Source organism: Stegostoma tigrinum, chromosome 29, assembly GCF_030684315.1.
Source record: "Stegostoma tigrinum isolate sSteTig4 chromosome 29, sSteTig4.hap1, whole genome shotgun sequence".
NCBI classification, from domain to species: domain Eukaryota; kingdom Metazoa; phylum Chordata; class Chondrichthyes; order Orectolobiformes; family Stegostomatidae; genus Stegostoma; species Stegostoma tigrinum.
Genome location: NC_081382.1, coordinates 25,880,532 through 25,903,258, shown reverse-complemented (window position 1 = coordinate 25,903,258; position 22,727 = coordinate 25,880,532). Strand labels below are relative to the sequence as shown.

The following is a 22,727-nucleotide window of genomic DNA, read 5'->3' as shown; positions in this document are numbered from 1 at the left end:
CACCTATCTTCTCCCTTATCCATCTTCTATGTGCCTCTCCCTCTCTCCCTATTTATTTCAGAATCCCCTTCCCCTCCCCCATTTCTGAAGAAGGGTCGAGGCCCAATACATCAATTTTCCTGCTTGTCTGATGCTGATCGGCCTGCTGTGTTCATCGAGCTCTACATCTTCTTATCTCATATTCTCCTGCATCTTCAGTTCCTACTAACTTGGCCTTTACTTTGTTTGTTGAAAGGCTTGGTGCGCAACAACAGGTTCTATGTCCAGAGTTGCAATTAAATCAGCTTTTCAAATTGGGAACTTTAAATCTAAACTTTAATGGCAAGTGCATACAGAAGTATAAAAATGTGCAAGTTCTGTTAGCAAGTCCATCCTGATAGATATGAAAGCAATCCACTTGTACTAATATCACCAAGGTTGACCTGTGACTACTCAAAGCTGAAACTGATAGACAAATTGGCAAGTAATTTATTATTTAGCATTGAGAACCTATATTATGTGACTGCATAGCACACCTATTTGTTATTGTTTCATAGAATGTTGTGTTAGAATGCAATATTAGATATTTTACTGTCACTTTTTCACAAAGGAATGATTCATATAATTCAATTGACAGAATAATGTTCTAGTGATTAAAAATGTATCAGTGGTTACATAATGAACCAAGTTTTGTGCAATAAACATAAATAGTAGCAGTCTTGAGAAGACTCATTGTAAAATATTGACTCAATTGTTACCTTTTGCATATCTTCCACAGCTGCATCCTTCTGTAGTAGCTGCAGGCCTAGTTTAGAAATTTCCTTCTTTACACTCAGCATAATATCAGAATAGTTTTCATATTTCTTCATTTGGTCGGAGAGAGTTTTTACACTTTCTTTCATGAAGTCATTCTCTCTAGTCAGATTTGATTTGATCGTCTGAAATATGAAGTAACATTTAAATTACATTTAACGTGTCTGTCAAACCCAGTATGCAAAATCAATTTAATTAGTCTTCAGAACTGTGATCACATCAACTAATGCAGTTTTAGTTTCTTGTCCTAAGTTTGCTGAGGAAGAATCATCTCACATTATAACATCTCAGATATAGGGAGGTAGTGCTACAATAGTAATGTCATTAGACTGAAGGATAATGCTTTTGGAATATCGATTCAAATACCATGACAGATCTTGAAATGTGAATTCAACAAAATCTGGAATAAAAAGCTACCAATGGTACTATCACTACTGACTGTAAAACTCCATCTGGAATATTCCTTTCCTTTCATGAAGGAAACTTATTCTTCTTACCTGGTTTAGCTTACATGTGGGTCCAGCCCAACAACAAAGTGATTGAGTCTTAACTGCAATAAATATTGGCCTAGCTAAGAACACTCTAATTTCATAAACGAAAAAAATGCAGTCACATTATTTTCATTTATCATTATTTTCCACCTTCTTGATTGGCAAATTGAGAATGCCAAGATTAAACATAACAATATTTTAAATGCACATTTAAATAATAATTTCTACATATAGAAATATGAGAATTTTTGCAGTATCCCACAAAAGTGAAATTTAATGAAAATAATGTTTCTGTCATTTATGTTAATTGATGCAAAAATGACTGAAACTGTTGTCTTACTAACACAGTGTCTACATCACAGATCAGCAGATCAAAGATTTTTGGATTAAGGTGTCAGTTGCAATAACAACAGGTTTTGAAAAGATAATATCAAAACCATATTAAAAATTCTTAAAAATGTACAATTTATTCAATTGTTTGTTCATTTTACCTAGTCACCAATAAGTAGCAGATAATCAAAATAGCAATTCAGAGTAAAATTGCTCATTGTTAGACATGATCACCAAGCAACATGGATAAAAATCGATGGGTCTAGGCCCGAAACGTCAGCTTTTGTGCTCCTGAGATGCTGCTTGACCTGCTGTGATAAAAATTGTAATTTGTTTTTCCTTAGGCACAGAGAGATCCATATGAATCCATGACAAAAGCTGAAGCAAATTATGGAAATACTAAATGAGTTTCTAAATTTTTTTGGAATTTTACTGGTATAAAAAGCAACACAGAATGCTCATAGTTGTTGAATACTTATGTTCTTACACACCTTGCAAATTGGGAAGCAATCTTAGCCCTATTTTGATGACTGTTGCTCATTAATGGAATATGATCAAAATATATCGTCTCAGTACCTCATCAGAAACTGCCTTAATGGCACTTAGAGTCACAGTCATACAGCACGGAGACAGCCAGTCCACACCAACCATGTTCCCAAACTAACCGAGTCTGAGCTGCCTGTGCTTGACCTATATCCCTCCAAATCTTTCCTAGACACAAACTTATCCAAATGTCTTTTTAAACACTGTAGCTGTACCTGCATCTACCACTTACTCTGGTAGTTCATTCCACAGACAAACCATTCTCTGCCCTTCTTTTCCATGTCCCTTTTAAATCTTTCCCCTCTTAACTTAGAAATTTGCCCCCTAATTTTGAACACCCCACTCTACACCCTCGCTATTCACCTAATCTATGCCCCCTCATGATTTTATAAACCTCAATACAGATCACCTCTCAACCTTTCACTCCAGTGAAACTCATCCCAGCCTTTCCAGTTTATTTTTATAACTCAAATCCTCCATTCCCACCAAAATGCTGGTAAATCTTTTCTGAACCCTCTCCAATTCAAATATATCCTTCCTATAGCAGTTCCTATAGAACTGCACACAGTACTCCAGAAAAGGCCTCCCCAACATTGTGTACAATCTCAACATGACGTCCCAAGCCCTATATTCAAAGGACTGAGCAATGCAGGCAAGCGTGTTGAACACCTTAACCACCCTGTCTACCTACGATGCAAATTTCAAAGAATTATGTTGCTGAACCCCTAGGTCTCTCTGTTCTACAACACTACTCAGGACCTTAACATTAATTGTATATGTCCTGTCCTTGTTTGTATTACCAATGTGCAATACCTTACGTTTATCCAAATTAAACTCCACCTGCTACTCCTCAGCCCATTGACACAATTGATCAAGATCTGTTTGTAACATAGAACATAGAACATAGAACAGTACAGCACAGAACAGGCCCTTCAGCCCACGATGTTGTGCCGACAATTGATCCTCATGTATGCACCCTCAAATTTCTGTGACCATATGCATGTCCAGCAGTCTCTTAAATGTCCCCAATGACCTTGCTTCCACAACTGCTGCTGGCAACGCATTCCATGCTCTCACAACTCTCTGTGTAAAGAACCCGCCTCTGACATCCCCTCTATACTTTCCTCCAACCAGCTGAAAACTATGACCCCTCATGTTAGCCTTTTCTGCCCTGGGAAATAGTCTCTGGCTATCAACTCTATCTACGCCTCTCATTATCTTGTATACCTCAATTAGGTCCCCTCTCCTCCTCCTTTTCTCCAATGAAAAAAGTCCAAGCTCAGTCAACCTCTCTTCATAAGATAAGCCCTCCAGTCCAGGCAGCATCCTGGTAAACCTCCTCTGAACCCTCTCCAAAGCATCCACATCTTTCCTATAATAGGGCGACCAGAACTGGACGCAGTATTCCAAGTGCGGTCTAACCAAAGTTTTATAGAGCTGCAACAAGATCTCATGACTCTTAAACTCAATCTCCCTGTTAATGAAAGCCAAAACACCATATGCTTTCTTAACAGCCCTGTCCACTTGGGTGGCTATTTTAAGGGATCTATGTATCTGCACACCAAGATCCCTCTGTTCCTCCACACTGCCAAGAATCCTATCCATAATCCTGTATTCAGCTTTCAAATTCGACCTTCCAAAATGCATTACTTCGCATTTATCCAGGTTGAACTCCATCTGCCACCTCTCAGCCCATCTCTGCATCCTGTCAATGTCCCGCTGCAGCCTACAACAGCCCTCTGTACTGTCAACGACACCTCCAACCTTCGTGTCGTCTGAAAACTTGCTGACCCATCCTTCAATCCCCTCATCCAAGTCATTAATAAAAATTACAAACAGTAGAGGCCCAAGGACAGACTCACGCCTTTGTGTTCTCCCTAATCTGTTCTGCCAAGCCTTTCTCGTGCCCCCTCCTGGCTCTCCTCAGACCATTTTTGAGCTCTTTCCTTGCCTGCCTGTAATCCTCTAGAGCTGAGTTTGACCCTAGCTTCCTCCACCTTATGTAAGCTACCTTCTTCCTTTTGACAAGAAGCTCCACCGCTCTCGTCATCCAAGGTTCCTTTATCTTACCCTTCTTGCCTGTCTCAGAGGGACATATTTATTCATCACTCCTTAGATACCTTCTTCACTGTCCATTACACTACCAATTTTGGTGTCATCTGCAAACTTAGTAGCTATGCCTCCTATTTTCTCATCAAAATCATTTATATAAATAACAAAGAAAAATGGACAGTATAGACCATTTTAGAGTAGCGTGGATATTGCAGCTGCTCCTGAGTGGCAGAGTTGCATGCACTTGATTCTAACCTCCTTCACTGCTATAGTTAAAAATAATCTATTTTTGTTTAACACCATCATAAGTACTCTTCAATGTTATCTCAACATCCCAAACTCATTGAAGAAAGTGATTACTGCCATGGCAGAATAAATAGGAATGTTCAATTTCTGGTCCAGACCTTATGTAATAACTATGACGGTGCCAGTGTTAGACTGGGGTGGACGAAGGCAGAAATAACATGACACCAGGTTACAGTCCAACAGGTTTATCTGAAATCACAAGCAGGTGGAGGGAAGCACACAGGCACAGAATTATAGGCAACGAGATAAAGATAATATAATTCCACACAATTACAAGTGTCAAAAGATGAGTACAAATAGTGTGAGTGGAGTGTTGGCAGGCTGAATAACAAATCTTTACAGGCGATCAAAAGCGGCACTGACACTTTACTTACACCGTTTGACACTCTAATCACCTGTAGAGACCTGTTATTCAGCCTGCCGACACTCCACTCACAGTATTTGTACTATCTTTTGACACTTGTAATTAACTGGAATTATATTGCCATTATCTCTCTGCCTATAATTCCGTGCCTGTGTGCTTCCCTCCACTCGATGAAGATGCAGTTCTCTGAAAGTTTGTGATTTCAAATAAATCTGTTGGATTACAACCTGGTGTCATGTGGCTCCTGACTAAATCATAACTAAACTAATTGAAGGCAATTATCCAAATTTGAGACACAAATAACAAATACGTGACATCCAAATTGCACTCTTACACTTCTCAATCTTTGTTAAACTCCATGATGAGACAGGTGATTACTTCTTAATCATTTATAATGATATGCTACTTTAGATTCATTTTAGTTTGAAACTGCTTGCAATCAATTAACTTCTTGATCTTGAATTTGCAATAATATAAACTCAGAATTTGCAATGTTCATATACATTGTAACTCATAAGCATTGAAGTTTGGATAATTTACTTCTTGTGGTGTACAAGCAATGTTTGCTTTGAAACAATTTTGATTCTCCCAATAAGTTATCTTCATTATTATAAACATAAATTTAGTGTAAGTCAAGCTGTAGCATGGATTTGTGCTTTGCTAAACTAAATGAAAACTATATATAAGTATGTTCTTTGGTATATTGGATTTCAAACAGTGACTAACATGATAGTGAACTTATGTTATATCACCTCTTCAAGGTTATTCATCTGTGTTGTTACTTTTCGTATATAAGAGTGGACCTTCATCATATCGATACTATACAAGGTTCCTTCAAGGAGATCAACGAGTGACTGCAACTAGATCAAGACCAGAAAAAAAACGGTTAGACAATGTGAAAATTAATTTCTGCTATGTTTCAGAACATGCAGAATTTAAAATCCATAGTGATCTTGTGAGGGTTATGACTAAAATTTATTTTATCATCATTTTCTCTTTTTCTCGGAAAACAGTACTTTGTACGGGAATGTGGACAACATGGAAAGTCAGTTGCCTTATTCTGTGACTTAAATGTCTAGCATCCAGTCAGCCACTTTGACAGCTCATCTGAAAGGGTAAGCATGTAAAGTAAATGTGAGATGGCAGTGCCGGGGATAGGGTGCCAAACAGGGTGCAAGCATGCCAAATAAGTAGGGTGCCAGGATTCCAGGGAAGATGTAACAGGGAAGGGGCAGAGATCACTTTAATCGTTACTTTGGAGTTAAACTAGGTTTCTAATTGTCTAACATTTCCTGAATAACTATTGAATTCATTGCAGCAGAACTTCCAAGTTCTCTGATTTAAAATGGTTACCATTACTGAGAGCAGCTGGGTATTGCAGATTTATTAGTTGAATTAAAATTTCACTAGGTAGCCTGCTGGAATTTAAGCCCATGTCCTCAAAACGTTAGCTTGGGTCTCTAGATTATTAGTCCACTGACATTAACGCTATGTCAGATGGCAGTATAATTTGGATAAATTTGAGGTTATTCACAATGGAAGCAAAAACAAGAAGGCAGATTACTATCTGAATGGCTGTAAATTGGGAGAGGGGAGTGTGCAGTGGGACCTGGGTGTCCTTGTGCATCAGTTGCTGAAGGTAAGTGTGCTGGTGCAACAGGCAGTAAAGAAGGCAAATGGTATGCTGGCCTTCGTTGCGAGAGGTTTCGAGTACAGGAGCAAGGATGTGTCGTGGCGGTTATACACGGACTTGGTGAGACCACACCTGGAATACTGTGCAGTTTTGGCTTCTTTTCTGAGGAAGGATGCTTTTGCTGTCAAGGGAGTGCAGCAAACGCTTACCAGGCTGATTCCGGGGATGATGGGTCTGACTTATGAGGAGAGATTGACTAGGTTGGGATTGTTTTCGCTGGAGTTCAGATGAATGAGGGGGGAATCTCATAGAGACTTACAAAATTCTAACAGGACTGGACAGGGTAGATTCAGGGTGGATGTTCCCGATGGTGGGTGTGTCCAGAATCAGGGGCCACAGTATAAGGATTCGGAGTAGACCATTGAGGAAAGAGATGAGGAGACATTTCTTCACCCAAAGAGTGGTGAGCTGTGGAATTCATTACCACAGGAAGTAGTTAATGCCAAAACTTTGAATGTATTCAAGAGGTGACTAGATATAGCACTTGGGGTGAATGGGATCAAAGGTTATGGGGAGAAAGCAGGATTAGGCTGTTGAGTTAGACAATCAGCCATGATCATAATGAAAAGCAGAGTAGGCTTGAAGGGCCGAATGGCTTCGTCCTCCTCCTATCTTCTATGTTCTCTGTCACAATCTCCCTTTGCAGAGATACAGGTTAACAAGACTGAGTACCTTCCAGTGTGTTGCCAAACTGCTTATTCTTTGAACTCTTTGACTTGATGGTAGGCTGTTCTATCATTGAGGTTTTCGTAATCCAGTCAAACTTCCCAACATAGCTAGGTAATGATCAAAGATGGAAACTAAACCTTACTTACCCTCCCTAAACTAGACAGCTAATTAAGGCTGCTCCCTGATGGTACTGAGTAGCTCAATAGAGATGACTCAAGACCTTCATTTAAACAAATATATCTCCCCTGCTGTTGCTCATGTCACATCAGATTTCATTCTGCATTTATTTCTTTATACATTGAAGCACATAATGCATGATGTGTTATTCTAATGTTAAATTAGAACTGACATTTTGGCTGAAATTTTACTCACTTCAGGCATTTGGAATGGATGAATCAGAAAGTCACGAAATAACAGAAAGCTCGATTCCACAGCATGCTGTGGAGCTACACCTGACATCACCAGTTAGATCCCCAAATTGACTTACTCAGCTTCCAATTAAACAACACAGCTGGTCAATGTACATGCAGGAATAGGTAAATCGTTGGGGCAGATTGGCACTGAGAAAAATCAGTTGGGTGAGTGGTTGATCTTAAGCTTTCATCTGAAGGGTGGGCGAGGGTGAGGATTCTTCCTATTTACTTATGGAATGTGGGTATCACCGGCTGGGTGAGGACTTAATGCCCATTGCTAGTTGCACGAGAGAAGGTGATAAGCTGCCTGCTGGAGCTGCTGCAGTCCATTTGGTTTAGGCACACCCACAGTGTCAGTAGGAAGGCAGTTGCAGGATTTTGAAGGTGTTACAAAGGAGTCAACTGGAGGCCTGGTTGGACAGAAGTAGTCTCCGATGTGGTGAGGAGGCTGGGGCCTGGTTGATGGCAGGGAAAATGGTCAGGGGCCTGCTGTGTGGGAACGCGAGTTTAGAATTTTGGTAAGGAAGTGCAGGGGGTTTGCAGAAGCATCAATTTGGAGGCAAGTCTGGAGAAGGTAGGAGGTGGGGTGATTGCAGGATGGGTTGAAGGATTTATGGGGAAAAAAAAGGAAAAGTATCTAATTGCACTTTTTTTTAGGTAAACATGCTGGATACAGGAGGTAGACATAAAGACACCCTTTTCTTGAATCTGCCAAGTCCTCACTGGATTTATTTGTTAGATTTCCTGTCGCTCAGGAAACCTGGCTGACTGGAGTTAATTGTTGAAATGCTGAATGACAATGTTGCTTCCAGACTCATTGTTATATTTAGAACTACTGTCTGTCCTTGTGGAGCTGGTTGGTTGGCCACCGATCTCTCAACCTCTGTTAAAGCGGAAAATGAGCAGATTTGAGTGAAGAATCTGGCTTTTAACTGGCCTTTATCTCCTGCCAGCTCTGCCCGTCAACCAAACAAGCCTAGTTAAAACTAGCCCGTTACTTTCGATTAAAACTCTGGCCCTTAACTCTACACGACTATTGTAAATTTGTAAAAGCCGTAAATAATCAAAGTTTAACTGCTGTTGCTGTGTAAAATTTGCAGTTTGCCAAGAGTTTGCGTTCAACTCCTGGCTAACTTAGAAAACTTCTTACCAACAGCAAATAACTTGTAAACTTTCAATATTTTTTCCATGGTATTTGCACTTGGTATTACATTTAGACTGTGGCATATGATTTCGAAACATTTTACATTTATAAATTAGGTGAAACCCATCATTTCCTATTTGCTATATATGTTACTACGTGTTTGTAAGAAAATGTCAGTGCTTCTTTCATACAATTTCTAAGTCAATATAATTGCATCACCATTTTTCTTGACTGCTCTCCAAGTGCTTATACTGATTATCTAACATGCAGAACTGTAAGAGCAAACGTTTCTTCAATTAAATATTCGGAAGCCTGAAACCATTATTTTTAATTGTGACTCCAAATTCCATTCCTTAGTGATCATCCCTCTTGTAGGCAACAGTTTATGTTTAAACTAGTCTGTTTGTCACCTTGGTATTGGCCCATGTATGAGCTACCGACCATATATTCATTGTCTAGTTCTCATCTTTTGAACATCCTGAATTAGTTGCTGTTTACTATATATGTAAATTACTTAGAGGAAGGAAGTGAATGTACTGTAGCTAAATGTGCAGATGTTACAATAATAGTTGGAAAGGCAAGTTATGAAGGGTATAGAAACAGTTAACAGAGAAATATCAATAGTTTGAGTAAGTGGGCGAAAAAATGATAAATGGAATATAAAGTGGGAAAATATGAAGTTACTCATTTTGGAAGGAAAGCAAAAAAAAGAGTACTATTAAAATGGAGAAAAGCTGCAGAAAGCAGCATCCCAAAGACTTGGAAATACATGTGCACAAAACACAGAAAGCTAACACACAGGTGTAGCAGTAATCAGAAAGGCTAATGGAATGTTGGCCCTTATTTCAAGGCAGTTAAAGAATGAGAGTAGGGAAGCTTTACTGCAAACTGTACAAGATGCTGGTGAGATGACATCTGGAGTACTGCGAGCAGTTTTGGTCATCCTTTTTTGAAGGAAAGATTTTGTTTCATTGGAGAAAGTTCAGAGAAAGTTCTGTCGGATGATCCGTGGTACAAAGGGATTGTCTTATGAACAAAAATTAAACAGGTTGGGACTCCTCTCACTGGAGTCTAGCAGAATGACAGGTGATCTCAACAAGGCACATAGGCTTCTTAAGGGGTTTCACAGGATAAATGCTGAGAGATGAGGCTGCAGGATTATGGTATAAAGGCTTATTAAACCATGAGGGGCATGGAAAGGCCTTTTTCCCCAGAGTACACAAGTCCAAAACTCGAGGGATGGGTGAACACGGCAGGCCAAGCAGCATCTTAGGAGCACAAAAGCTGACGTTTCGGGCCTAGACCCTTCATCAGAAAAGGCGGATGGGAAGAGGCAACTGGAATAAATAGGGAGAGAGGGTGAGGGACTGAAGATGGATAGAGGAGAAGATAGAAGGAGAGGAGAGTATTGGTGGGGAGGTAGGGAGGGGATAGGTCAGTCCAGGGAGGACGGACCTATCTTCTCCTCTAACCATCTTCGGTCCGCCTCCCCCTCTCTCCCTATTTATTTCAGAATCGTCTCCCCATCCCCCTTTTCTGATGAAGGGTCTAGGCCCGAAATGTCAGCTTTTGTGCTCCTAAAATGCTGTTTGGCCTGATCTGTTCATCCAGCTCCACACTTTGTTATCTCCGATTCTCCAGCATCTGCAGTTCCCATTATCTCTGATCTCTCTCCAAAACTTGAGGGCATAGGTTTAAGGGCAGGGGGGAAAGGCCTTTTTCCCCCCTGCCAAATGGGGGAAATATTGGCAAATGGGACTATATCAGTTTAGGATATCTAGTTGGCATGGATGAGTTGGACTGAAGGGTATATTTCCATGCTGTCTGACTCTATGACTCCATGTCTCCCCAAACACGCAAGAATCTAGGACCAGACGGCACAGTCTCAGAATAAAGAAGTGTAAATTTAAGACTGAAGAAAGGAGGAATTTCTTCTCTCGGAGGGTGTGAGTCTTTAGAACTCCATGCCATAGACAGCTGTGGAAGCAGAGACATTGTGTATATTTAAGGCTGAGGTGAATAGATTTCTGATCAGTAGGGGAATCACGATTATAGGGAAAAGACAAGAAAGTGGACATGAATAAGTGATAATGGGAACTACATTTTATCAGCCATGACCCTATTGAGTGGTGGATTAGGCTTGAGAGGCTGAACAGCCTACTCCTGTTCTTATTTCTTGTGATCTTATGGTCACCTGGAACATCTTGTCTCTGAATATTACATTTTCACAGAATGTTGGAAATGGATTTCATTAAAGCATTTGTTCGACAGATTTAACAGGCACGATAATGATTAACTGTAACATAAAATAATAGGCATCACTGAAACTAGTTTTAGCAGTTTCGTTGTTTTCAGGTGTTAAATTGTTACTGTATTTTTGTGTACCTTAAAGAATTCTGGAGCCTGTTTTCTGAGTTTTTCCATTCTCCACTCATTTTCACAAGGGTTCAGAGATGATGGGGGAGCTGTACAAGAACACTTGCAGTCTGTCCCAGAACTGACAGTTTCAACTGTGTAGAAGTCTTCAAAACGTAAGCTCCCATTTCTGATGCGACTGCATGCATCCTTTGTCAGAGGTCTCATAATGCACTTGCAACGGCAGTCTGAGCCCTCAGAAATCATCTGAACTTGGTCATTTTCCCCAAACAACTGTTAAAATAAAAATGATTGAGTTAGCAAGAACATACAGTCCAGAATCAAGGTTCACTGCTTTCTTACAAGCATGTATTCATGGCACTGTAAGAACAGTTATGCAAGCAAAAGAAAACATTTATTTAGAACCTTTCACATGCTTAGAATGTGCAAACAATTTCACAGCCAATTAAATACTTTGTGAAATTTTACTTTTATAATGTACAAATGCATCACCTACTTTGTATACAGCCAGGTCCCACAAGCTACGATAAAATAAATAACTACATCATCTTTTTGAAGGTGTATCAGAGATAATGGGAACTGCAGATGCTGGAGAATCGGAGGTAACAAAGTGTGGAGCTGGATGAACACAGCAGGCCAAGCAGCATCTCAGGAGCACAAAAGCTTTTGTGCTCCTAAGATGTTGCTTGGCCTGCTGTGTTCATCCAGCTCCACACTTTGTTGTCTCATCTTTTTGAAGGTGTTGGCTGAGGGATAAAAGAATTGAATCAAACCCTAGTAGAACTTCCCTGCTCCTTTTTAAAACAGTGAGACATAATCTTTTATATCTATGAGAGATTTCAGTTTGAGAGGACTTCAAAGTCTTCAGTTTAATTTCCCACCTTACAAACATGACCCCCAACGATACAGCTCTTGTCATTATTGTAGGATTTCCAACATTTTGTGTTCTCATCATTATTGCCTGGATTATGTGCTTTAGTTTTTGAAATAATGTTTGCACACACAATCTGAGTTGGAAGCAAGTGCGCCACCAGTGGGCCACGACAGACTCAGTAAAAAATCCCTCAATATAACAAAAATTAGCAAATATAATGAATGCACATAGATTTTTTTCAGAAACAGTTTATTATACTAGTCAACATTTCAAGAAGCTAATTAGAAAATCTGCAGTTGAGCAACAATATTGGCATGATTTTCACTTCTGGAGAACAGGCAGACCAGCAAAAGTAGCCTGCCAGTTTGACAGTGACTGAAATAGTTTGGGATTCACATAACATAAAAACAACAGAGAAAGTACAGCCAAGATGTGAGTATCTTTCAGCAGCTTGACTTACACTCATTTATGTTCAGCAAGAGTGCAATATGTTGAATGAATAAGTATCGATCTGAAGGTGGATACCAGCCCTGAATTTAACTCCGGGCAGAGGTCATGCAGAAGAGAGCCAAAAGAATAGAATCAAAGAACTGTACAATGTAGAAGAAAGCCATTCAACCCATTGTGTCTGTACTGGCTCCCAAAAGAGCATCACAACTACTCCCCCATTTCAGTCTTATCTCCATAGCCCTCTAACTACCTCACTTTCAAATAGATATTAATCTCTCCTTTGAAACCTCCTATCGAATCTATCTCCACCACTCTCCTCAATAACACAATCTAAATCCTAAACACTCTCTGATTAAAGAATTTCCTCCTCATCTTAACAGTATGGTCTTGGGAGTATGGCCAAACAAAGAGTTTGGGATGCAGGTTCATAGTTCCTTAAAAGTGGAGGCCCAGGTAGGCAGGGTAGTGATGAAGGCATTTTTTCACATGTGCCTTTATTGGTGAGTGAATTGAATATAGGAGTTGGCTGGTCATGTTGTGACTGTACACTTTTGGAATACAGCATTCAATTCCCTACTATGGGAAAGAAGTTGTTAAACTTGAAACAGTTCAGAAAAGATTTACAAGGATGTTGCCAGGATTGGAGGGTTTGAGCTATAGGGAGAGGCTGATTAGGCTGGACTGTATTTCCTGAAGCATCAGAGGCTGAGGGGTGACCTTATAGGCGTTTATAAAGTTGTAGGAGCACGGGTAGGGTGAATAGCCAAGGTCTTTTTCCCAGGGTAGTGGAGTCCAAAACTCGAGGGTTTAGGTTTAAGGCAAGAAGGGGAAGATTTAAAAGGAATCTAAGGGGCAACCTTTTCACACAGAGGGTGGTGCGTGCATGAAATGAGCTGCCGGAGGAAGTGGTGGAGGCTGGCACAACTACAACATTTAAAGGCATCTGGGTGGGTAGATGAATAGGAAGGCTTTAGAAAGATATGGGCTAAATGCTGACAAACTGGACTAGATTAGTTTAGGATATCAGGTCGGCATGGGCAAGTAGGACCGAAAGGTCTGTTTCTATGCTGTACATCTCTATGACTCTATCTCACTCGCAGGTCTGTTGCTGACAATCTTGAAATTGTGATCCTTAGTTACTGACATACCAATGACTGGAAACAGAATATCCTTCTGAAACAGAATATCCCCTGTCAAAATTGTTCATATTTTTGAACACCTCAATAGAGTCCCCTGTTAATTTTAAACAAAGAAAATGAAAGAATTACAAGTGCTGGAAATCAGAAGCAAACAAAATACAGAAATTGCTGAAAAAATTGAGCAGACCTGGCAGTATCTGTGGATAGAAATCAGAGTTAATGTTTCAGAACTGATCGTAGTGTGGAAATGTTTGGTATTTATGCAGAAAACAGGGTGGGTGCTAGTAAGCAATAGGTGACCATCGAGTCTATAAACAGAGCAAAGCAATTGAACAAAGGAGTAGTTAATGGTAAACCCAATCTCTCCAATCTTTCCTTGTATCTGAAATCCTTCAGTCTTGGTATCATTCTAGTAAACCTTCTTTGCACTCTCTCCAGTGCAAAGAAGATATACTAGATACCAAACATTTCCACACTACGATCAGTTCTGAAACATTAACTCTGATTTCTATCCACAGATACTGCCAGGTCTGCTCAATTTTTTCAGCAATTTCTGTATTTTGTTTGCTTCTGATTTCCAGCACTTGTAATTCTTTCATTTTCTTTGTTTAAAATTAACAGGGGACTCCATTGAGGTGTTCAAAAATATGAACAATTTTGACAGGGGATATTCTGTTTCAGAAGGATATTCTGTTTCCAGTCATTGGTATGTCAGTAACTAAGGATCACAATTTCAAGATTGTCAGCAACAGACCTGCGAGTGAGATAGAGTCATAGAGATGTACAGCATAGAAACAGACCTTTCGGTTCAACTTGCCCATGCCGACCTGATATCCTAAACTAATCTAGTCCAGTTTGTCAGCATTTGGCCCATATCTTTCTAAAGCCTTCCTATTCATCTACCCATCCAGACCCTTTTAAATGTTGTAGTTGTGCCAGCCTCCACCACTTCCTCCGGCAGCTTATTTCATACATGCACCACCCTCTGTGTGAAAAGGTTGCCCCTTAGGTTCCTTTTAAATCTTCCCCTTCTTGCCTTAAACCTAAACCCTCGAGTTTTAAGGCTTTAACATCCTTCCTTAAAAAATGTGGCCAGAACTGAGCACAATACATCAAATGTGGTCTGACGTATTTTTGTAGAGGTACAGCATCACTTCCTTGCTTTTATACTCTACGCCTCAATTTATAAACCCAAAGAACCTTAAAAGCTTTCTTAACAACTGTTTCAACTTGGCTGGCCATCTTCAGAGAATCATGCACATGGACCCCGAGGTCCCTCTGCTCTTGCACTCGCCTCAAAATTATACCATTGAGCCAGACTTTTCTTTCCATGTTTCTTCAACCAAAGTGCATTACCTCACATTTCTCTGCATTGAAATTCATTGGTCAGGTGTCTGCCCATTTGACTGACTTGTCATTGTCCGTCTGAAGTCACTCAGCACCATCCTCACCATTTACTATTCTCCCTAGCTGAGTATCATCTGCAAATTTAGAGATTTACCCTCAACACCAATCTCCAAATTGCTTACATAAATCAGAAAGAGTAAGGATCCCTGGGGAACACCACTTTCAACTTGTCTCCAATCAGAGAAATGCCCATCTATACCAGCCCTCTGTTTCCTATCTTTTAGCCAACTTTGAATCCATGTTGCCAAGGACCAATCAATCCCAAACATTTCTAATTTGCCAGCCAATCTATTATGTGGCACTGTATCAAATGCTTTCTGAAAGACAAATATACAATATCAACAGCACTACACTCATCCATTGACTGTGTCAATTAAATTTGTCAGAAATGACCAGCCCTTGTCAAAGCTATGTTGACCGATTAGTACGAACTTATTTTTTTCTAAGAATATAATTACGTTATCCCATATTATGATCTCTATCAGTTTTGCCAGAAGGCATTTGATAAGGTGCCACACAGAAGGTTACTACACAAGGTAAGATCACATGGGGTTGAGGCTTCTATATTAGCTTGGACAGAGGACTGGCTAGGCATCTAAAAGCAGAGAGTTGGAATGAATTGGTCTTTTTCCGGTTGGCGAGGTATAACTAGTGGGCTGCCACATGATTCAGTCCTCGAGTCCCAACAATTTAAAACCTGTATTAATGACTCGGATGCGGGGATAGATGATACTATAGCCAAATTTGCAAATGATACTAATATAGACAGAAAAGTAAGTTGCAATGACGAAATAAGGAATTTACAAATCTATATGGATAGATTAGGTGAATGGGCCAAAATATTGCAGTTCAATGTGGATAAGTATGAGATTATCCATTTTGATTGGAAGAACAGAAAGTAAACTTATTACCTAAATGGAGAGAAACTTCGGAGTGCTTCAGTGCAGAGACATCTGGACAACCTTATACATGAATCACAGAGTACTAGTATCTAGATACAGCAGATAGTAAGGAAGACAAATAGAATTTTAGTACTTATTGCAAGAGGAATGGAATATAAAAGTAGGGAAGTATGTTGCACCTGTACAAGGTATTAGTGAGACCTGAGATAACAAGGTGTAGAGCTGGATGAATACAGCAGGTCAAGCAGCATCAGAGGAGCAGGAAAGCTGATCTTTCAGGCCTAGACCCTTCTTCAGAACCTTGCAGTTTGGTCCCATTACTTGAGGAGAGATGTAGTTGCATTGGAGGCAGTTCAGAGGACATTCACCAGATTGATTCTAGATGTGAAGGATTTGTCTTATGAAGACAGACTGAATAATTTAGGTCCATCTGGACCTAAAGAGTCTCTCTAAAGTTTAGAAGACAGAGAGATCTAATTGAAGTATAAAAGGTGCTAAAAGGGGATTGCCAAAGCAGACATTGAAAGAATGTTTCCTCTTATGGAGTGAGAATGAGCGGTGATAGTTTTAGGATAAGGAGTAGCAGATTTATATCAGAGATGAGGAGGAATTACATTTCTTAAAGAGACATTAATCTGTGGAATTCACCAGCCCAGAGCACAGTGGATGCCAAGACACGGAGTAAACGTAAGGAGGAAAGAGACAGATTTTAAATTACTAACGGATTGAAGGGTTAAGGGGAGCAGGCAGGAAAGTGGAATTGAGGCTGAGATGAGATCAGCCATGGTCGTGTCGATTGGCAGAATAGGATCAAGAGGCTTAATTGTCTATTCCCACTCCTAGTATTTATGTTCTTATGCACAAGGATAATTAACAGTGCAGCCCAAGGTACAACTTCGAAATGCAGAAGCATCCTGTAAGTGGTTTGGAGATATGCCATAAGAGCTCTTAGAGGCTAGCATATGTTCAGTGTCAATGTCTGTAAATGTGAATACAGATGGTGCCCATGGAGTGAGCCGAGAGATGTTTATGCCTAGGTGTCCAATATGGAGATCCCTTTAAGAAAACAGACAGCTGAAGTCACAAGGCACTTGCTCTGACTCCCACGTTGATAATTCTCAACATCCAGCTTGTTTAGTGTGTTTGGCAAAATTGGAAGCTGAATATCAAATGGGCAAGTCATAGAGTTAATAAGGTGTTTTCATTGTGTCTTCATTGGCAATTCACTAGTTCCTCATGAGAAATTTACCATGCCACTTCGCAGATGTGTAAAAATACAGCAAATTGCTCCTAACATTGAAGTTTCACCAGACTTTGTGTGCAATTCTGCCATAAATCTCACCGCAGCCCACATTGGTTAAGGTCCTATAAGATTCAGCTTTGTGGCTAGATATATCAGCAATAGCTCTGTGGTCAAGAACAAACCTCAGAAACATGTCCAACAGAGCTGGCAACCCTACCTTCCAACACATAAGCCCCCCGAAACCCCATCCTGTCTACTGAGCCCCCTAACTAATCTGCGCAATTAGTTGCCCTATGATTATGTGATGTAATACCAACCATTACCAGTGTATGGTTGGGGCAGTTCACTGGCATCATCCTCTTTTCTTAACAAATTTGCTGCTATCATCCTCTTTCCTTGACAGGCTGTCAGGACTAACTTGGTTTTCTGTGGTACAGATAAGCCATTAGTGAGCCTCAAGAAGAAGGGTATCTTGTCTTAAACATGTTGTAGACTATTGCATGATAGCAATCAGGTACAAATTACTCCTATAAGTTAAATTAAAATTGTTGCTGAGACTATAATGCAACCTAGGATTTTTATCTTCACTCTACTGGATGTTCTGCCCTTTCCCTATCCAAATCCTCATAATACGCCTTTTTTTTAATTCACACATGGGCCTTGCTGGCTGGATCATCATTTATTGCCCATCCCTCACTGCCCTTACGAAAACTGAGCTGCCTTTTTGAACCACTGCTGTCCATGTGCTGTAGGCAGACACACAATTACATTAGGTCTGGAATTCCAGGTTTTTGGCTTAGTTAACAGTGAAGAAATGGCATATATTTCCAGGTCCGGATGATGAGTGGCTTGGTGGAGGATCAGAAGGTGGTGGTGGCGTTCCCTTGTATTTGCTGCTCTTGTCCTTCTAGATTGAAATGGTTGTGGTTTTGGAAGGTGCTGTCTGAGAATCATTAGCGAATTTCTGCAGTACATCTTATATGTACTGCTGTGTCTGAGCATCGGTGGTAGAGTGATTGAATGTTTGTGGATTGAATGGATCCTAATGCAGTTTCCAATATTAACCATTTCAGAACCATTACCCGATAATGACAGTTTCCCCTCAAGCTTTTATTTGTCATAGTTAACATTGATGCATTAACGAATACAGTTACATTTACCATTATCCAATCTCTGATTACTCCAGATCACTGACTGGACAGATTCACGTACTCTGGAGGGCTCAATTCTTTCAGGATACTCTCTTCTGAGAAGATTGATAGGTCATCAGATTCAAAATTGTCTACCTTGATTCTGCTCTTATTCCTGGATTGTCTGGAATGGCTTTCTACTGTTTCAAGCTGAAACTAAAGCTCCCTCAACACTGTCCCCATCAAACACTCCATGGATAGGTACAGCACAGGGTTAAATTCAGAATAAATTTCCCTTCACATTATCCCTATGCAATACTCCCAGAACAGGTACAATGTGGGGTTAGATGCAGACTTAAGCTCTCTCTACTTTTTTTAAACTGAAAGTACAGCTACCTGTACTGTGTTAGTCTGAAAGTAAAGCTCCTTGTGCGCTGTCCCCATCAAACACTCCCAGGACAGGTATGACATGCGGTTAGATACAGAGTAAAGATCTCTCAACTCTTTTAAAGGAAAGATAAAGCTCACTTGATTCTTTTAAATCCCTGTCATGTCCAGGGATGTAAAGGCTAGATGGGTTAGCTATGATATCTGTGGAGTTATAGGAAGGGAGTGGGTCTGGGTGTGATGCTCTTCAGAGGGTTGGTATGGCTTTGATGGGCCAAATGGCCTCCTTCCACACTTTAGGGATTCTATGATTCTATAAGTAAACAGCAAGTAAAGCTCTCGCTCCTTTATTAAACACAATATAAATGTTCCTTCGCATTGTCTCCATTAAACAGAACCAGGATAGGGACAGCTCAGGGTTAGATGCAGAGTAAAGCTCCCACTAGCTTTTAAAATTAAAAGTAAGCTGAAAGTAAAACTCACTTGACACTGTTCCCATCAAATACTCATGGGACTTTGACAATATGGAGTTATGTAGAGAGTAAAGATCCCTCTGTACTGTCTTCATTAAACGTTCCCAGTACAGGTAAAGCATGATGTTAGATATAGAGTAAAGCTCTCTCTACTTTTTTAAAATGAAGGTAACCTCACTCAAAACTACTCTCCATCAAATATTCCCAGGACAGGGATGGAATAGTTTGCTACACTGGAGGATATTTTACCTCTTGGATTTGATTTGATTTGATTTGATTTATTATTGCTATATGTACCGAGATAGAATGAAAAGAATTGTTTTACGTGCTATACAGACAAATCACACCTTACATAAGTACATCAGGGTGATAGAACAGAATGCAGAAATATAATGTTACAGCTACCGAGAAGGTGCAGAGAAAGACTAATTTTAATACGTTGAATTTTAATATGGACGTCCTGGGTTGAGGATATTGTTCCTGCTCAACCAATAAGTTGGTCAATGACCTCACCTGGAAAACTGTTAATCTCCTAACTGCTTTCACTGGGAATTTTATCCTACTGAATCAAGTAGTTACCCCTAACATCACATAGGGGACATTTAATCTCATGATTTCTTCCATGGAAGATGGCTGCACTGTTGAAAAGGTATTTTCTTTTTTGCAGGATCCTGTATTTCTGGACAAGACATTTTTTTTCTATCAGTATCCTGGATTGCTATATCAGGTAGTTTCTTCTTGGCCATGTCCTTAATCTGTCTGTCATCCCACCCCAGTGTTCACCTCCATCAAGTTGTATGCAGCCCATCTTCCATGTGGTTAAGTAAATATTTATTTCCAATCTGCAGATACATTTGTGTTGTTATATGTAATATCTTAACTTCAAATTGTAGATTAGCTTAAAAGTCTTCATTTATCCCCCACGATTGTCTAACTGGTGAACCAAACATGTTACATCCTCAGTGATGTTATTTGAGGATTGCTGCTGACTTAACTTTATCACTAATTCTTCCCTGGAAACAATAATTCAAACATTTCACTTGAACTTGTGTCATCACATCATCAAATTTGAACCTGCTATTGCAATTTCCATACCAAACTGTGTTGATACTCAAACATTTCAGTTAAATATTGACCAGTGAGCTCAAGTGGGTTACTTTGCTCATTCATTTTCTCTTCATTTTCATGTTCTCACAAATATTGCTGGTTTCTGATATTTGAATTTTCTTCAGGGATTATAGGAGTAGAAAACATTTCTATGAATTCTGTATAGTCACAAATTTCCATTTTGTTGACAGTACGAAATAATTTCCTTATTGGTAAACAAATTGTATTCTTTTTAGGCATCTAAGAAGGCCATTTAAATAGGTCCCCTAATCCTAAAACAGCTATTTTGTGACCGGCTTATTTTTGACTTGGTGTAATACAGTCTCTCTTGACTTATTCACTGTCCATTGAAACAAGGTGAACTACTTCTGCTACTTCAAAAATGTTGAGGCCAAGACATGCATATGCTCATGAGTTAAGTTTCTTGTTTATGAATTACGTATGCATTCTCTACTATTATGCACCATTTGTGTTGCATGTTACTTTTATCTTGAGAGCTGTCCCACCTCGAGCATGTAGTTTCATTGCTGTAGACTAAGTTCTGCTTCTTTAACCATAGTAAGCTATTTGAACATAACAGTACTTGTCCATGTTTAAAGCTTAAAATTAACGAGGTGCTCATTGACAGGAACATGGTCTGACAAACTTGAGTTTTTTGGATCACCAATTTCTCATAAAAATGCATTGGGCATCTTATTAATGATGGTGGTCCTATCACATTAAATTCTTTGTGTGAGTTTTAATGCTCTGTGACTGTGCTCTGCTTCTACTCATCTTCTGGATTGACCTACAGTTTTAGAGAGATCACATTCTTTTTTAATACCCGGGCTCTGCTTGTCCTTGTGATGCTTCCTTATTCCACAGAACTAACACTGAATGTTATCATCTACTGTTTGGCCTCTACTTTTTGATGGATCATCACGAGTGTCTTTAGGGTTTTTAAACCTTACAAACTGAACAGGTACTGTTTGCTCTTCTATGATATATATGTCCTTCTCATAGGAGATTTCTCTGTGATATTTCATGCTTTCAGCTTCTAGCATAATCTGAACAGATTACCCCAAAGTTAAAGTTTCTATGGACAAGAGTAAATCTGACAAAGATGCATCAGTAATCACAAAATTTTTTGGTAAAGAATTTTGATTTAGAGTTCCATATTCACAGTTTCCACTAATCTGTGGCGATCATTTATGACGTTACCTATAGATCCCCTTGGATGCTGAGCCCTTCTGTTAATTCATGTTCAAGAATTCTATCTGTTCTGAGATTAAAATAATTGTCAAAAGCCCTCTGTTATGAATACACTTATATATTTACTTGCTCAGCTTGTGATCTATTGTGTCGTTTGCAAGCTTTCTATGTTTTAAGAATTTTCTTGTCCAAGATGTCCAATCCTATGTTCCATCTGGCCCATCTGTGAAATTAAATCCACCAGACTGTACTACATCTTATGCTACTTTGTTCTGTAATTTTTTGTTTGTATTACTTTTAAGCTTTTATTCTCAATATCTCAAAGCTGTTTTATTAAAAAAAATGTTTTCATGATAGCAATGCTGTTTTATTTTCATTCTCTTAAGGGCTTTTAAATTGTACAATAAAGCAATATTATTTTCCACTTCTTGAGGCTTCAAATTCTGCATTACAGCATCTCATTACAATTTATTGAGAATTTTCCATTTTATTCTTCGGTCAAAATTATAGTTTACCACCTTTTATGGTCAAAATGGCGATTTCCAATCTTTGCAGACAAAATTAAATTTGTCTGGGATTTTTACACAAGCAAAATTTCTATTTATGTACAGATATTTTAAGTTTGTCTTGAATTGTGACAGAAATATTAAATTCTACCTCATTTTTGATGCTACATTTAATTGTGTCACTTTCAAATCGTTTTCAGAGCAAATTCAGAGCTCCTGCCATTACATTGGCTCGGATACTTAGGAAACAATGCAAGCAGGAAGGCCTGTTAAATTTGTAGGTAAATGTGTTATAGTAAATAAGAACACAGCCCTATACGGCTAAGGCCCTGACCAATAAATACATTATAAATTCTGCTATTGTTGGTAGTAAGCATTACTGCTAAAGGAGTGCACATAAACAATAAAAATAGTTTAAAAAGTGAAGGGTATTTAAGAGGTTCCCGATCTTAAGGTTTCCATGAACTTCTTAAAATTGAAAAGTTAACGAGGTTATCTGTTGATCAGCCATCTGGGTTTGATTGGCAATTTAGAAGAGGTAGTTACAGAGAGAGTGGATAGATTCATTTTCAGAATTCCTTAAGTTCTAAAATAGTTGATGGATTGTAAGGTACCAAACATGATCTGATTTTTCAGGAGAAAGGTGGAAAGAAAACATAAGAAATAGGCGCAGGAATAGGCCATTCAGTCCTTCGAGCCAGCTCTGGCATTCATAATCTTCGACTTCAAAATTATTTTCCTCACA

The 22,727-nt window shown here is 39.3% G+C and overlaps 1 protein-coding gene and 1 long non-coding RNA gene across 2 annotated transcripts in view; one reads left to right on the top strand and one right to left on the bottom strand.

Annotated features, from left to right (window-relative positions):
* The window catches only part of olfml2a (olfactomedin-like 2A), a 54,802-nt gene that overhangs the window by 14,497 nt on the left and 17,578 nt on the right, over nucleotides 1-22,727 (bottom strand). The window contains exons 2-4 of the mRNA XM_048559268.2: nucleotides 11,183-11,446; nucleotides 5,631-5,738; nucleotides 738-917 (exon numbers count right to left, since the gene is read on the bottom strand). Of these exons, the coding sequence (XP_048415225.2) occupies nucleotides 738-917; nucleotides 5,631-5,738; nucleotides 11,183-11,446 (552 nt within the window). The remainder of the gene's footprint in view (nucleotides 1-737; nucleotides 918-5,630; nucleotides 5,739-11,182; nucleotides 11,447-22,727) is intronic.
* Nucleotides 5,643-21,340, top strand: LOC125465582 (uncharacterized). Its single transcript, XR_007250282.2, has 3 exons — nucleotides 5,643-5,763; nucleotides 5,892-5,993; nucleotides 19,846-21,340. It is a non-coding gene; the product is annotated as an uncharacterized LOC125465582 (long non-coding RNA).